The sequence below is a fragment of the Erinaceus europaeus genome, chromosome 20 (assembly GCF_950295315.1).
Source record: "Erinaceus europaeus chromosome 20, mEriEur2.1, whole genome shotgun sequence".
NCBI classification, from domain to species: domain Eukaryota; kingdom Metazoa; phylum Chordata; class Mammalia; order Eulipotyphla; family Erinaceidae; genus Erinaceus; species Erinaceus europaeus.
Genome location: NC_080181.1, coordinates 44355393 through 44372306, shown reverse-complemented (window position 1 = coordinate 44372306; position 16914 = coordinate 44355393). Strand labels below are relative to the sequence as shown.

The following is a 16914-nucleotide window of genomic DNA, read 5'->3' as shown; positions in this document are numbered from 1 at the left end:
AGGAGAGATAGACACCTGCAGACCTGCTTCACCGCTTGTGAAGCGACACCCCTACAGGTGGGGAGCCGGGGGCTCGAACTGGGATCCTTATGCTGGTTGTTGCGCTTTGCGCCACATGTGCTTAACCCACTGCACTACTGCCCGATTCCCTACTTATTTATTTATTTATTAGAATATTTATATATTTATTCCTTTTTGTTGCCCTGGTTGTTTTATTGTTGTAGTTATTATTGTTGTTATTGATGTCATCATTGTTGGATAGGACAGAGAGAAATGGAGAGAGGAGGGGAAGAGAGAAGGAGAAAGACACCTGCAGACCTGCTTCACCACCTGTGAAGTGACTCCCCTGCAGGTGGGGAGCTAGGGGCTCAAACCGGGATCCTTCCGCCAGTCTTTCCGCTTGGTGCCAAGTTGCCAAGTGTTCTTTTTTTTTTTTTTTTTCTCCTCCAGGGTTATTGCTGGGCTCGGTGCCTGCACCATGAATCCACCACTCCTGGAGGCCATTCCCCCCCCCCCCTTTGTTGCCCTTCTTGTAGCTTTGTTGTGGTTATTATTATTGCCCTTGTTGACGCAATTCGTTGTTGGATAGGACAGAGAGAAATGGAGAGAGGAGGGGAAGACAGAGAAGGGGAGAGAAAGATAGACACCTGCAGACCTGCTTCACTGCCTGTGAAGCGACTCCCCTGCAGGTGGGGAGCCGGGGGCTCGAACCGGGATCCTTACGCCGGTCCCTGCGCTTTGCGCCACATGCACTTAACCCGCTGCGCCACCGCCCGACCCCCGTGCCAAGTGTTCTTAACCCACTTCACTACTGCCCAACTCCCTCTACTTATTTATTTTTACCAGAGCACTGCTCAGCTGTGGGCTGTGGTGGTGCTAGGGATTGAACTTGAACTTCAAAGCCTCAGAACCTCAGGCATGAAAGTCTTTTTGCCTAATTGTTAAGCAGTTTGCATTTCCTTAGAAAGAAAGAAAGAAAGAAAGAAAGAAAGAAAGAAAGAAAGAAAGAAAGAAAGAAAGAAAGACAGACAAGAATGAAAAAAGAAATTTAGGCTTGAAAGTTAAGATGTGGAGGAAATGAGAACTTTCAAACTCAATTAGCACCTTAAAAAATAATTTGTCAGGGGCAGGGGAGACAGCACAATACATGCCTGAGCCAGGTGGTGGCACACCAGGTTAAGCGCACACATTACAGTGCACAAAGACCCAGGTTCAAGTCCCTGGTCCCCACCTGCAGGGGGAAAGCTTCACTAGTGGTGAAGCAGTGCTGCAGGTGTCTATATATATCCTTCTCTAGGTCTTGATTTTTGGCTGTTTCTATCCAATAAATAAGGATAAATGAAAAAAAAGTAATAAAAAAAGACTTTGATGCCTGAGGCTCTGAACCCCCAGATTCAGTCTCTTTCTGTACCTTTGTCTCTGTATCTGTCTCACTATCTGTCTCACTGAGACAATGCCCAACACCAGTAGAGCACATGTGTAAGGATCCAGGTTAAAGCCTTTAGTCCCTACCTGCGGTGTGGTGGTGTGAGGGGAGTCGCTTCACAGTGGTGGATCAGTGTTGCAGATGTATCCCTTTCTATCTCTCCTCTGTCTCTCCCCCTCTATAAAAAAGTGGCCACTGGGAACAGTGGAGTCACACAGGAATTGAAGCCCAGTGATAACCCTGATGGCAAAAAAATGCACACAGCCAGCTTTGGCATTCCTTTATATTACTTTGATATGTGAGTGATAACTTCTGGTGCAGTTGCATAAAGTATCCGTACTGCTCCCGCCTCTTTGTGCTGCTCTTCCAGAGTCTCCTGTTAGCCAAAACTTACATAATGCACACTAAACTAAAGCAGGGAACAAACTGCTATTAGAATTCTGGGTAGGACTTCTCTGTGTGAGTAGAGAAGTTGGTGTTAAGAAAATGGGAGCCTGTTTTTTTTTTTTAATAAGAACTTGGTTCCTAGAACTTTCTCCCTTTCTCTCTCTGTCACTTTCTCTGTCTCTGTCTCTCCCCCTTTTGTTTATTTTAAACCAGAGCACAGTTTAGCTATGGTGGTGTTGCCAATGGGACTTGAACCTGTGATCTTGGAGTCTCAGGCATGAAAGCCTTTTACATAACCATTATACTGTCTCCCCAATCCAGTTTTTAGAAGTGATTTTTTTTTTTAATTTCATAAGTGATAGATTGACAAAAAGGCTAGATCAGCATTCTGGTTTATGTGGTGCAAAGGATCAAACTCAGGACCTCATGCTTCTAAGTCTAGCATTTTATCTACTGTATCACCTCTTGGGCTGCCATTCTGACAAGCTTTTAAATATCAGTAATTATTACCAACATTGGGATCTTTTAATAGTTTATGCATTAACCATGGAATACTTTATCTTGTTTAATCTTCCCACCAACTTGAGGAAGATGGTGTTCTCTCTCTGGTGTTTTGCCCAGATCCAATCTTACTTGAGTTGGATATTCAATTAAATTAAGTAATCAATTCGTTTTATTGCCACCAAGATTATTGCTGGGGCTGGCACTATGAATCCACTTTTCCCAATGGCCATTCCCCCCCTTTTTTAATAGGACAAAATAATTGAGATATGGGGGGGGGGAGATAGAGAGGAGAGGGAGCGAGACGCTGCAGCCTTGCTTTGCTGCTCTTGAAATTTCCCCTCTTCAGGTGAGGACACACACTTTTCTTGTCCCTCTCCTGTTTTTAAACTATATCTTCCAAAAGAAGAAAAAGACCAGCTGAACAAACCTATGTATATTCCCAGTATACTCATGTCACTATTAATCAGTGTATGCGGTTTGTGTGTTTTTTTCTATGAAGAAAGGTAATACTTTCCACTGTTTTTCTTTCCTGCAGATAATGGTCAGAAATTATATGTGAGACTTTTCCAACGTAAACTCAGCTGGATTAAGTTGAATAAATTGGAATATGAAGAGATTGCTCCTGATTTAACGCCTGTGATTGGAGAATTGAAGCACGCAGGCTTTCTACAGACAGGTATGATCAGTCAAAGGAAATTTAAAACAAAAATAGGACCTGAGGGGTTTTGTGGTGGCTCATGAGGATCTGGGTTCAAGCTACTGGTCTCCATTTGTGGGGTTGGGGCTGGGGGACTTCAGGGAAAGTGAAGCAGTGCTGCAGGTGTTTCTCTTTCCTATCTTTTCTATTTCTTTTCTTTCTTTCTAGCAGAGCACTGTTCAGCTCTGGTTTATGGTGGTGCAGGGATTGAACCTGGGACTTCAGAGCCTCAGGCATGAGAGTCTCTTTACATAACCATTATGTTATCTACCCCCACCCTCTCTCTTCTATTTCACACCTCTGTCAACCAAACCAAACAAGAGAAAGAAGTATAGAAATGGCTGCTGGGGTTGGTGAAGTCGGTGAGTAGGCACTGAGTTCCAGCAATAAGACAGGTGGCAAATGAAGAGGAAAAAAGAAACTATTATAGGAAGATTTAACTTTAGGGGGCCGGGTGGTGGTGCACCGGGTTAAGTGCACATAGTACAAAGCACAAGGACCTGAGAAGGATCCTGGTCCAAGTCCCCGGCTCCCCACCTGCAGGGGAGACACTTCACAAGTAGTGAAACAGGGCTGCAGGTGTGTCTTTCTCTCCCCCTTTCTATCTTCCCCTCCCATCCCCTCCTAATTTCTCTGTCTTACCTAATAAAAATGGAAAAAAAAAAAAAGGCCCCAAGGAGCAGTGAATTTGTAGTGATGGCACTGAGCCCCACAGATAACCCAGGAGGCAAAAAATAAAAAAGGAAAATTTAACTTTCTGATCAGGGAAGTGGTTCAGCAGTACAGCACATGCCTTCCACATGTAAGGTCTTGGGTGTGGTAAATAAGGTCTACTTAAATTTAACTGGCAAGGTAAAAGGTAAGGAGTGGAAACAAGGCGTTTATTCTCTTGCAAAAGGTTTTGCAGCCAACAGAATGGTGGTCAGGCAGCAGAGCAACCCCCACACCCTCCCTCCCTTTTTTTTTTTAATTTTATTAGTGATTCAATATAGATTTACAAAATTATAACAGGCTAGGAGTTGGGCGGTAGCTCAGTGGGTTAAATGCATGTGTATTTATTCCCTTTTGTTGCCCTTGTTGTTTAATTGTTGTAGTAATTGATGTCATCATTGTTAGGACAGAGGGAAATGGAGAGAGGAGGGGAAGACAGAGGGGGGAGAGAAGGATAGACACCTGCTGATCTGCTTCACCATCTATGAAGCGACTCCCCTGCAGATGGGGAGCCAGGGCTCGAACTGGGAACCTTATTCAGGCCCTTGCACTTTGTGCCACCTGCACTTAACCCCTTGCACTACTGCCCAACTTCCTATTTTTATTTTTTTTAACATTTTTTAAACTTTTACTTATTTTCCCTTTTGTTGCCCTTGTTTTTATTGTGTAGTTATTATTGTTGTTATTGATATCGTCGTCATTTGGATAGGACAGAGAGAAATGGAGTGAGGAGGGGAAGACAGAGAGGGGGAAAGAAAGATAGACACCTGCAGACCTGCTTCACCGCTTGTGAGTTGACCCCCCCTACAGGTGGAGAGCCTGGTGCTCAAGCCAGGATCCTTACGCCGGTTCTTAGGTCTTGTGCCACCTGAGCTTAACCCGCTGCGCTACCACCCAACACCCGGTCTGGCTTCTATAATTGCTTCTCCGCTGGATTTGGGTGTTGGCAGGTCTATCTGTATCCCCATCCTGTTTCTATCTTTCCCTACTAAGACTATCTTTTCCTGGGTGGGACTCTGGGGAGGTGAGATTCTGGGGCACATTAGTGAGGTCTTCTACCCAGAGAGGTCAGAAATATGGAAAGTTTCACAAATTTTTTTTTTGTCACCCTTGTCCAGGGGCCATGCTAATCTCTGTATTGTTTTCTAATTTTTAGTATATGTACTTCCAAATTGAGTACCTCCCTTCTTTTATACCTGGTTTAGTGTATACCTAGCACTCACAAGTTTATGCTGACCAATGACTAGGTAATCTTTCCCCTCTACTAGAGTCTGGGTTAGTCTGTCTGTTATCCCAAAGCCAGTATATCATCTTTTTTTCAAGCACTGGGGAGGATCCATCAAAGTACAACTGCTTTCCACCACATAGAGGTGTTCTACCCAGATCCAATCTTATTTAAGTTGGATATTTAATTAATTAAGTAATCAATTAATTTTATTGCCACCAGGATTATTGCTGGGGCTGGCACTGAATTCACTGCTCCCAATGTCCATTCCCCCCACCTTTTTTTTTGATAGGACAGAAAATAATTGAAATATGGGGGAGTGGGGAGAGATAGAGAGAAGGGTAAGAGATATGCTGCAGACTTGCTTTGCTGCTCATGAAATGTCCCCTCGTCAGGTGAGGACAGGGGCTCAAACCTGGGTCCTTGTACATGGTAATGTATACACTCAGCCAGGTGTGCCATTAAATTAAATTAAATTAAATTAAATAATAAATAAATAAAATTCAATTAAATTTAAGCAGTCATGTTCTAATTCTTGAGATTCACTCTGTTCTCATTTCCATAAGAAATTAGCAGCATTTAGGGAGTCGGGCAGTAGTACAATGGGTTAAGTGCAGGTGCCACAAAGTGTAAGAACCAGTGTAAGGATCCCAGTTCATGCCCCCAGCTCCCCACCTGTAGGAAAGTTGCTTCACAGGTGGTGAAGCAGGTCTGCAGATGTCTATCTTTCTCTCCCCCTCTCTGTCTTCCCCTCCTCTCTCCACTTCTCTCTGTCCTATCCAACAACGACATCAATAATAACAATAGTAACTACAACAATAACAGCAACAAGGGCAACAAAAGGGGGATAAATATTTTTTAAAAAATTAGCAGAATTTACAGTTATATGTGGTTAATATTAGGTCATCTCTTTTCATAAACATAGCCTTCTGTTTCAGGATCTGAGTCAGTCAGCCGCCAGCCAGTTCTTTGATTTAGGATGAACTTGACCTACTGGCTGCTTTTTTCCCCTCCCTAGATTTGAGTTAGGACCCTCAGTGTGATTTCCTGTTCTACGGTCATGAACATAGGAAAAGACTTCTAGTATTGGAAGAGCTGGGACTAAGGGTTTGGGCTGCTTGCACTTCCTCTGATGCCCACATGAGGGAGCTAGCAACTTTTGATATAAAGGTTTGTGTGCATAAGCTTCTATACAGATTTAGCAATAATCTGTCAGTCTTAAGGATTTTCTAAGCTCCCTCTCTGTTTTCGTTAGAGGCAGTTCTACTATCCCTGAAGTGCACTCTCGGTCAATTTTTCTATTTTCTTTACTAATCAGGATTCCCAGATACTCAACTACTTTAAAAAAAAATTATTTATTTTCCCTTTTGTTGCCCTTGTTTTTTATTGTTGTAGTGATTATTGTTATTAATGTTGTCATTGTTAGATAGGACAGAGAGAGAAATGGAAAGAGGAGAGAAAGACAGAGAGAGGGAGAGAAAGACAGACACCTGTAGACCTGCTTCACTGCCTGTGAAGCGACTCCCTTGCAGGTGGGGAGCCGGGGGCTCAAACCAGGATCCTTATGCCGTTCCTTGCGCTTTGTGCCACATGCGTTTAACTTGCTGTGCTACCACCTGACTCCCCTTAACTTCTTTTTTAAAATAAATATTTTTATTTATTTACTATTGAATAGAGACAGACAGAGAAAACTTGAGAGGGGAGGGGGAAGATAGAGAGACAGAGAGACACCTGCATCCCTGCTTCACCGCTCATGAAGCTTTTCCCCTGCAGGTGGAGACCAAGGGCTTAAACTTGGTTCTTGGGCAGACACTTAACTTCTCTTTTCAGCAATTGTACTTTAGTTTTGAACACTCTCAGCCTGTTCCCTAAGGAAGTTTAGACAGTAAGTAGTTTTCCCCTTTGATCCTCTTCCTCTGTTGTCCTGACAGCAGCAAAGCATCTACATCCTGCAAGAGCTGAGCCTCAACTAGGATAGAAAATGTCTCCATCACCCATCCTAGGAGCGCCCCAAAAGGCTAGGAGCTTCTGTAAACCCATGAGGGGTTTTCTGTATTATTATTATTATTTAATTAATTAATTAATTAATGGATAGAGATAGAGAGAAATTGAGGGGAGTGGGGGAGATAGAAAGGAAGAGGAAGATAGAGAGACACCTGCAGCACTACTTCCCTCTACAGGCCGGGACCAGGGGCTTGAACCTGGGACCTTGTGCACTATAATGTGTACGCTTAACCAGGTGCGCCACTGCCTGGCCCCGATTTTCTCTATTATTACTTCCTCCCTGTCCCAGGATCCTTCCATTCAAAAGCAAACAGGTCCTAGCACCTGGAATCCAGAAGGCCTGCCTAAAAAACACCTTTAAAATCAGCTACACAATGGGAGTCGGGCGGCAGTACAGCGGGTTAAGCGCAAGTGGCACAAAGCGCAGGGCCTGGCATAAGGATCCCGATTCGAGCCCCTGGCTTCCCACCTGCAGGGGAGTCGCTTCACAGGCGGTGAAGCAGGTCTACATGTGTCTGTCTTTCTCTCCCCCTCTCTGTCTTCCCCATCTCTCTCCATTTCTCTCTGTCCTATCCAACAACAACATCAAGAATAACTACAACAATAAAACAACAAGGGCAGCAAAAGGGAATAAATAAATAAATAAATAAATAAATAAATAAATAAAATCAGCTGCACTAAACTGTTCATGCTCATGAGGAATTTTACTGAGCAGGGGATAAGGCGTAGGCATCACCTGGGGAGGAATTTTCACCAGCTGATTTATGGCGCTCAAGTCTTAACACTGCTCTATAGGAGCCCTCTGACTTCTTGGCTGGAAGTATCATTGTATCGAAAGGGAACATGTTGGACTCAAACAGCCTATTCCTTATTAATCTCTCTATTACTGACCTCATCCCTTTCTGGGCTTCTGGGGAGTAGGATATTGTCCCCTGGTCACTACTTTCCCAGAGTGTGTGTGTGTTTGTTTTTTTGCCTCCAGGGCTATGCCTGCACCAAGAATCCACTGTTTCTGGAGGCCATTTTTTCCCTTTTGTTACCCTGGTGGTTTTTACCATTGTTGTGGTTACTATTATCGTTGTTATTTATGTTGTTGTTGGATAGGACAGAGAGAAATGGAGAGAGGAGGGAAAGACAGAGAGGGGGAGAGAAAGACAGACACCTGCAGACCTGCTTCACCGCCTGGGAAGCGACTCCCCTGCAGGTGGGGAGCCGGAGTCATGAACCAGGATCCTCCCGCTGGTCCTTGTGCTTTGCGCCACGTGCGCTTAACCCACTGCGCTACTGCCCAATACCATGTTTGTTTGTTTAATTGCCACCAGGGTTATTGCTGGGACTTGGTGCTAGCACTAGGAATCCAAGGCTCCTGTTGGCCTTTTTTTTCTCTTTCTCTTTTATTAATAGGGCAAAGACAATTTGATAGGGGACAGTGAGATACAGAGGAAGAAAGATAGACACCTGTAGACCCACTTCACTACTTATGAAGTGTCCCCCCAGCAGGGGCAGAAGGGACTTGAACCCAGGTCCTAGTGCACAGTCATGTGTATACTCAACCAAGTGTGCCACTTCCCTGTCTTCCCCAGGGTTTTTTTTTTTCCTTTTGTTGCCCTTGTTGTTCATCATTGCTGTTATTATTATTGTTGTTAGTGCTGTCAGTATTGTTGGATAGGACAGAGAGAAATGGAGAGAGGAGGGGAAGATAGGGAGAGAAAGATAGACACACCTGCAGACCTGCTTCACTGCCTGTGAAGCGACCCCCTTGCAGGTGGGAAGCCGGGGGCTTGAACCGGGATCCTTAGGTGGGTCCTTGAGCTTCGTGCCACACGCACTTGACCCACTGCGCTACCACCCGACTCCCCTTTTTTTTTTTTTTAAAGTTCACTGTGAGATAAGGGTGCATTCACATACCCAGTGACCCCTCCTCTGATTGGACCTTCATGGAGGGGATAAAGTAAATAAGGCCCAGCACTAGTACTTGCTGGAGAACAAAGGTTGCTAACATCTTTCTTGCATTGCTCTAATTCGTCCCTCAAATGGGGGCAGGATTCACTGGAGGAGTCAGAGAAGGGAGTTGCTGACCTGGAGTTAATCTCTAGTTCCTCCAGAAGAGGTCTCTCTCTCCTGCATTGCTTCTTCTTATTATTATTTATTTATTTTGCTACTAGGGTTATTGCTGGGGCTTGGTACCTGCACAACAAATCTATGGCTCCTGGCAGCCATTTTTTTTCTAATTTTTTTAACATTTATTTATTTATTATTTCCTTTTGTTGCCCTTGTTGTTGTAGTTATTATTTTTGTTGCTGTTGTTGGATAGGACAATGGAGAGGAAAATGGAGAGAGGAGGGGAAGACAGAGAGGGGCAGAGAAAGACACCTGTACACCTGCTTCACCGCTTGTGAAGCAGTCCCCCTGCAGGTGGAGAGCCAGGGGCTCTAACTGGGATCCTTACACTGGTCCTTGCTCTTTGCGCCATGTGCGCTTAACCCACTGCGCTACCACCCGACTACCGCTGGTAGCCATTTTTAACTTTTTTTCTATTATTATTATTTTCTTTTCCTTTTTATTAGATAGGACAGAGATAATTTGAGAGGGGCGTGGGAGACAGAGAGGGGAGAGAAAGAGAGACACTTGCAGACCTGCTTCACCACCCTGCCAGCTCTGGTGAAGTGCTATAAAAATTGTGTCTTCTCATTTCAGAATCTGAGTTGCAAGACCTCCCTGAAGTGCTTGAACTCCTTTCTGCACCTGAACTGAAAACCCTGGCAAAGACCTTCCACGTGGCAAATCCCAATGGACAGAAGCAGCATCTGGTGGACACCTTGCTCAAGCTGGCCAGACAACGCTCTGTCTGTACTTGGGGCAAGAATCAGTCTGGCATCAGCACAGTGATGTTAAAAAGGTTTTGTTGGCTCTTGTTCCAGTAACTGTATTTCAAATGTTGGTGGTGCATAGTGGTGATTATATAATCAGTGCTACATTAAAAAAAAAAAAAAAGAAAAAGAAAAGAAAAGTTGTTTTTGTTTGTGCTCAATGGTTGGTTATAAGATTGTAAGATAACAGTGTACAGTTCTCACCACACCCACCACCAAAGATAACCAGAGATAACCATTATAGTTCTCAAAAGTCTTAGAAACATTTTGCTTGTTTCTGTTTTTTTTTTTTTCCCCTCCAAGTTTATGTGTATCAGATCTCTAGATTTTACATAGGAGTGAAACCATCTGGTAGTTGTCTTTCATCACTTATTTTGTTAAACATAATCACCTCCAGTTTCATACATTTTTGTCCAAATGTATTACTTTTTTTTCTCACTGACTTTGGACTTGTAGGGAAATGAGATTCTCAGAGTTATTTTATTTTGTTTGTCTATTTACCAAAGCACTGCTCAGCTCTGTCTTATGGTAATGCTGGGGGTTGAACCTGGGACCTTTGGTATCTCAGGCATGAGGGTCTTTTTGCAGAACCATTCTGCTAGCTCTTCAGCTCCCATTCAGGTTGTTGCAAATGGCAGGATTCCATCTTTTTCTTTTGCTTTGTTTTATTCCACTGCTCCCAACAGAAACCCCCTTCCCACATTCAGTTTTAGATAAGAGACAGAGAATAAGAAAAAGGTGAGACACTACAGAACCATTCCATCGTTCATGGACCTTCCCCTGGTGCCATGCATGGTGTTCCCATGTGGTGTCAGGAGCTCAACTCTGAGTCCCTATGCACAGTATTAGAGTGTGTGTGTCACCTGGCGAGCTATTATTTCCCCCCACTCTACATACTGAATAATATTCTTTTTTTTTTGTTACCTGTGTAAAATGTCTCAATTTTCTTTTTTTCTGTCTCCAGGGTTATCGCTGAGGCTCAGTGCCTACAGTACAAATCCACTGTTCCTGTGGCCACTTTTTCAATTTTTTTTTTTTTGGGATAGGACAGAGAGAAATTGAGAGGGGAGGGGAAGATAGAGAGGGAGAGAGAAAGATAGACACCTGAAGACCTGCTTCACTTGTGAAGTGAACTCCCTGCAGGTGGGGGATCCGGGGACTCAAACTGGGATCTTTGCACAGGTCCTTATACTTCATACTGTGTGCACGTCAGCTGGTGCGCCACTGCCCTGCCCCCACATTTCTCAGCTTTCTGCAAAACACTCTCACCCGCAGCATAGGTTCTCCTCTACCATCATGCACCAAGACCTGAAAACACCCCTCTCTCAGAGTCTTCTACTTCAGTGCAAAACACCAAACCCTGTCCAAATTCTACTTTGTGTTTCCTCTTCCTGTCCTTATTTCTCAACTTCTATCCATGAGTGAGATCATCCCATATTCATCCTTCTCTTTCTGGTTTATTTCACTTAACGTGATTCCTTCAAGTACCTTCAAGATGAGGTGAAGATGGTGAATTCATCGTTCTTAATAGCTGAGTAGCTGAATAATTTTTTTTTTTTTTTTTTAAATTATCTTTACTTATTGGATAGAAACTCAGAAATTGAGAGGGAAGGGAGTGATAGATAGGGAGAGAGACACCTACAGCCCTGCTTCACCACTCGCAATGCTTTCCCTCTGCAGGTGGGGACTGGGGGCTTGAATCTGGGTCCTTGCACATTCTAACATGTGCGCTCAACCAGGTGCATCACCACGTGGCCCCAGCTGAATAATATTGTCTTGTGTGTGTGATCTTTTTTATCTGCCCACTTACTGGTGGGCATATAAGTTGCTTCCAACTCCTGGCTATGGTAAACAGTGCTGCAGTGAACATAGGTGTGCACAGAGCCCTCTGCATCAGTCAGAAAATTATTTCCTTTTTGTATATCTTCTAGAGCTAAGGACCTGGCAGGACAGTCGCTGAGAGTCTGCAGAGGCCCCAGGGCTGTGTTTTCCCGGATCCTGCTGCTCTTCTCCCTGACTGACTCGCTGGAAGATGAGGACGCTGCCTGTGGTGGACAAGGGCAGCTGTCTACCGTGCTGCTGGTCAGCCTCGGCCGAATGCAGTTTCCTAGCTACACAATCAGTCGGCAGACCCCAATCTTCCAAGATAGAGACGATCTCATCAGGTACAATCATGTCAACTCACTCTAAGATCTGTGTGTTTTCTCATTTATGTAAATGATTCTGGGGTGTCGGGTGGTAGCGCAGCAGGTTAAGCGCACATGGCGTAAAGGAGTAAGGGAGTCCCTTCACAGGCGGTGAAGCAGGTCTGCAGGTGTCTGTCTTTCTCCCTCTCTGTCTTCCCTTCCTCTCCATTTCTCTCTGTCTTATCCAACAATAACAATATCAATAACACCAATAATAATAATTACCACAACAACGATAAAACAACAAGGGCAACAAAAGGGGGAAAAATAGCCTCCAAGGGCAGTGGATTTGTGGTGCAGGCACTGAGAGCCCCAGAAATAACCCTGGAGGCCAAAAAAAGATTCTGTTAGTGTTTTGTTTTCTTTTTGTTTTTGTTTTTTGCAGTGCTGGGGCCTCAGACATGCACAGTACCACTGCTGCCAGTTACATGTTTATTTGCTTGCTAAACAAATCTGTCCTCTGTACTCAAAGGATATACTTAGTAATACAATGTGAATATTTTTTATTAGTGATTTAATATTTACAAATTGTAACAGGTGTTTAATTCCACACTGTTTTCACCGTCGGTGCTCTATGTCCCCAGGCCCTCCATTTGAAAGTGCAGTAGTTCTCTCAAGGTCACAGATATGGACTGATATATGTGTGTGCGCCCGTGTGTGTGTGTGTATCCCACTGTATTATTTTATTTCCTTTACTTTTCTAAAAAATTAAAAATATTTTTTATTTTCACCAGAGCACTGATCAGCTCTGGTTTATGGTGGTATGGGGGGATTGAACCTCCCACTGAATTTCTTTTTTTTTTTTAACATGAATTAGGCAGTTTGTTTCTTTTGTGCAAAAGGGTGCCCAGTTTGAAACAACCAAAATGCTCTTTGACAGGTGACTGGATGAAAAAGTTATGGGACATATATAGAATAGAGCATATTATACAGCAGTACAAAGATGATATTGTGTCCTGTCCTTTGGGATAAAATGGATGTAATTTGAGATTATGCTTAGTGAAGCAAGTAAGGTGTTGAAGGACAACTACTGAATGGTTTCACTCTTATGTGGAATATAGAGAATTAAACATATGAATGTGGAAAAAAAATCAACCTATATCTAAGACTGTGGTCTATGTCTATGGGGGACACTGAACTTTGGTGATAGGAGTAGTAAACAAAACAAACAGTGGGAGTAGTTAGCATAATGGTTATGCAAAGAGACTCTCATGCCTGAGGTTCCAAAGTCCCAGGTTCAGTGCCCTGCACCACCATAAGCCAGAGCTGAGCAGTGCTCTGGCAAAGTAAATAAATAAATAAATAAACTTAACTATACTATAAATCATTACTCAATAAAGTTCTGAAGTTAAAAAAAAAAATAGGTCCACCAGAAGTCCAGCAGTCTGGCACCCAGTGTAAATATTTTTTTGGTTTTTTTAAAAATTTATTTATGTGTTAATAAGAGAGAGGGGAAATCGAACTGGAGCATCACTCCGGTACATGTGGCACCGGGAATTGAACTCAGGACATCATGCTTGTAAGTCCCATGCTCTTCTATGGTGTCACCTCCTAAGCTGCAGGTGTGAATGTTTTAATCCCTCAAGTTGGGTCACGTGTCCTAGTTCTAGACCTTTCCAGAGGAGTAAACCATTAAATGATCACTAGAATAAGATTTCAGTCAACTGTCACATTTAAACACACACACACACACACAGACACACACACACACACACACACACCTTCAACCTTTATAGTGTGACCTCAGGAGGAGGCTGTGGTGATTGTTGCTACATTTGAGACCTGGGTGGCCTGGGTTTCCACCCCAGGTATGCGTCTGCTGCATACACGCTGAATGACATCTCTACCGCAATGGCCAGTGGGAACTGGAAGGAGGCTAACGAGCTCGCTCAGTGTGCGAAACGGGACTGGGACCAGCTGAAAGACCACCCTTCCCTGAGGTGAGGTTTGTTTATTTTTTTTATTTTGTTTGTTTTTTCACAAGTATTAGTCAAATTTACTTGACTGACCAAGCAGTTCTATTTCAGATAATTTTTTTTGTGGACAACATACTCCTTTTCATTCATGGCCAGACGAGCTATATAGTTGAATCTCCTCATGCTTTGGGTAGTAGGCACGTGTCATGTGACAGAGCAGGGAAGGTCTGAGATAGTCCTGTGATTCCATCGTAGCTCATCTTTAGCCATTTAGCATATCTTGGCCATTCAAGTGGACAGATGCATGGCTTTTTTTTTTTTTTAATTATTTATTTATTCCCTTTTTGTAGCCCATGTTGTTTTATTGTTGTAGTTATTTTTTTAATATTTATTTATTTTCCCTTTTGTTGCCCTTGCTTTATTGTTGTAGTTATTATTGTTGTTGTTGTTGATGTCGTCATTGTTGGATAGGACAGAGAGAAATGGGGAGAGGAGGGGAAAACAGAGAGGGAGGAGAGAAAGATAGACAGACACCTGCAGACCTGCTTCACCACCTGTGAGGCGACTCTCCTGCAGGTGGGGAGCCAGGGGCTCGAACCGGGATCCTTTTGCCAGGGACAGAGAGAATGAGAAAGAGAGAGGGAAGGAGAGATACCTACAACACTGCTCCACTGCTCATGAAGCTTTCCCCCCAGCTGGTGGGGACTAGGACTTAAACCCAGATCCTTAAACATTTATTTATTTGGGAGGGGGGAGACCAGAGGGCTGCTCAGCTCTGGCATATGGTGATATCAGGGATTGAACCAGTTACCTCTGAGGTTTCAGACTTGGAAGTCTGGAATGTTACCACTGTGCTATCTCCCTGGCTCACAGCTTCATTTAATTGTGGGGAAATCCAGCAGCAGGGGTGGGGGGCTTGCTAGATATGATCTTCCAGTGGATATGTTATGAAAACTAAATAATTTAGAAGTTCCACTACTCACTACATGGTCCATTCTTATTTTGGTTTGACATAAAATCCTTTCCTTTCCTTTTTTTTTTTTTCTTTCTAACTTTATTTTATTTGATAGAATAGGGAGAAATTAGAAGGGAAAGGGATCTAGAAGGAAAGAGAGAAACCTGCACTACTTCACCACTTGTGAAGCTTTTCCCCCTGAAGGTGGGGACGGGGGCTTGAACCTTGGTCCTTGCACATGCTAACATGTGCACTTAACCAGGTGCACCATCACCTGGCCCCCAAATTTCCTTTACTGTTACATAGTGATGAAGAAAAAAAAATGATACTACTACAATAAATATCCCTTTAAAAAACTTTTAGGACATAAATCTTGTACAGGTATATTGTTGACTTTATAATCATAGCCAGGAAAATGAGCTTTGCAGTTAAGAAAAATGTCTGAACGTTCTACCCTTAATTTGTTTGGGTATATTCTGTGATTCCGACAGAATTGAGCCATTTACTTCAAGGCTGTTTTAAAAATTAGATCATCAGGGGTGAGGGGGTGGGGAGTGGGGACAGACAGCATAATGGTTATGCAAAGAGACTCTTATGCCTGAGGCTCCAAAGTCCCAGGTTCAATCCCCTGCACCACCAGAAGCCAGAGCTGAACAGAGCTCTGATAAAAAATTAAAAAAAAAAAAGAAATTAGGAAAAATTAAATTACCAGGGGTTGAGTGGTGGTGCAGCTGGTAGAGCATACATGCTATAATGTGTAAAGACCTAAGTTCAAGCCCCCAGTCCTCACCTGCAGTGGGGGAGGCTTCAGAATCAGTCAAGCAGGACTGCAGGTGTCTGTCTCTCGCCTTCTCTATCTCTCCTTCCCTCTATTTCTCTCCATCTCTATCCAAAATAAGTAAATAAGTAAAATAAATTTGATCATCAGCGTAGACTTATTATCCCTGTGGTGTATATGTAAACTTGATGATTTCCTTTAAAAAATATTTACTTACTCATTTTACTAATGAGAGAGGTGGAGGATTGGAGAGAGAGAGAACCAGATCATCACTCTGGCATTCCTGATCCCTAGCGTTTAACTCAGACCTCATGCTTGAGAGTTCAGTACTGGGTGGGGCACATAGCATCATGGTCTTCTTCTTCTAGCGTTTGCCCTTCTTCCGTAGCCAGTCAACAGCGTCAGGTTGAGCCTGATGTAAAGTTTCAAGACCTCCTTTGAATCTGGAGAGGTGGCAGTCGTTGACTATGTGGGTCATAGTCTGTTTGTAGCCGCAGGGGCAGTTCGGGTCGTCTCTGGCTCCCCAGCGATGGAACATAGCGGCGCACCGTCCATGGCCTGTTCGATAGCGATTGAGGAGGGCCCAATCATAACGTGCTAGGTCAAAGCCGGGTTGACGCTTGCAGGGGTCTGCGATGAGGTGTTTGTTCTTTACCTCAGCTGACTGCCAGCTCTGTTTCCAATAGACTGGAACAGAGAAGTTCAGTGTAGGCGTAGGGGACCAGATTGGGTGACGAGACGTCAAGCATTGGACAGGGTGGGCGAAGATATCCGTGTATATTGGCAGGTCCGGTTGAGTGTAGACGTGGGAAATGAACTTAGATGATGCCGCATCCCGACGAATATCTGGCGGGGCGATGTTGCTAAGAACTGGCAGCCATGGAACCGGGGTGGAACGGATGGTTCCAGAAATTATCCTCATGGAGGAATATAATTTGGAATCGACCAAGTGGACATGGGGGCTACGGAACCATACTGGGGCATAGTATTCTGCAGTGGAATAGCATAATGCCAGAGATGATGATCGTAGTGTGGAAGCGCTCGTGCCCCATGAGGAGCTGGCCAGTCTTGCAATGATGTTATTTCTCGCGCCCACCTTTGCTGCAGTTTTTATGAGATGTTTGTGAAATGACAGTGCGATCGAGAGTAACGCCAAGATAGACTGGCTGGGTTTCGTGCCGGATTCTCATATCGCCAAGCTGCACATTAAGCTCACGCGAGGCCGAGGCATGGTGTAGATGGAAAACAGATGATA

At 43.8% G+C, this 16914-nt stretch overlaps 1 protein-coding gene and 1 non-coding gene across 8 annotated transcripts in view; one reads left to right on the top strand and one right to left on the bottom strand.

Moving 5' to 3' along the window:
• The window catches only part of FAN1 (FANCD2 and FANCI associated nuclease 1), a 38700-nt gene that overhangs the window by 5449 nt on the left and 16337 nt on the right, over positions 1-16914 (top strand). For all 7 annotated transcript variants that reach the window (XR_009546576.1, XM_060179271.1, XM_060179270.1 and 4 more), the window contains 4 exons: positions 2853-2993; positions 9652-9853; positions 11756-11989; positions 13819-13950. Coding sequence is in view for 6 of the 7 variants with exons in the window: in XM_060179271.1 (XP_060035254.1) it covers positions 2853-2993; positions 9652-9853; positions 11756-11989; positions 13819-13950 (709 nt within the window). In the remaining variant the exon portion in view is untranslated. The remainder of the gene's footprint in view (positions 1-2852; positions 2994-9651; positions 9854-11755; positions 11990-13818; positions 13951-16914) is intronic.
• LOC132535030 (U6 spliceosomal RNA) lies at positions 4796-4905 on the bottom strand. Its single transcript, XR_009546818.1, has one exon. It is a non-coding gene; the product is annotated as a U6 spliceosomal RNA (small nuclear RNA).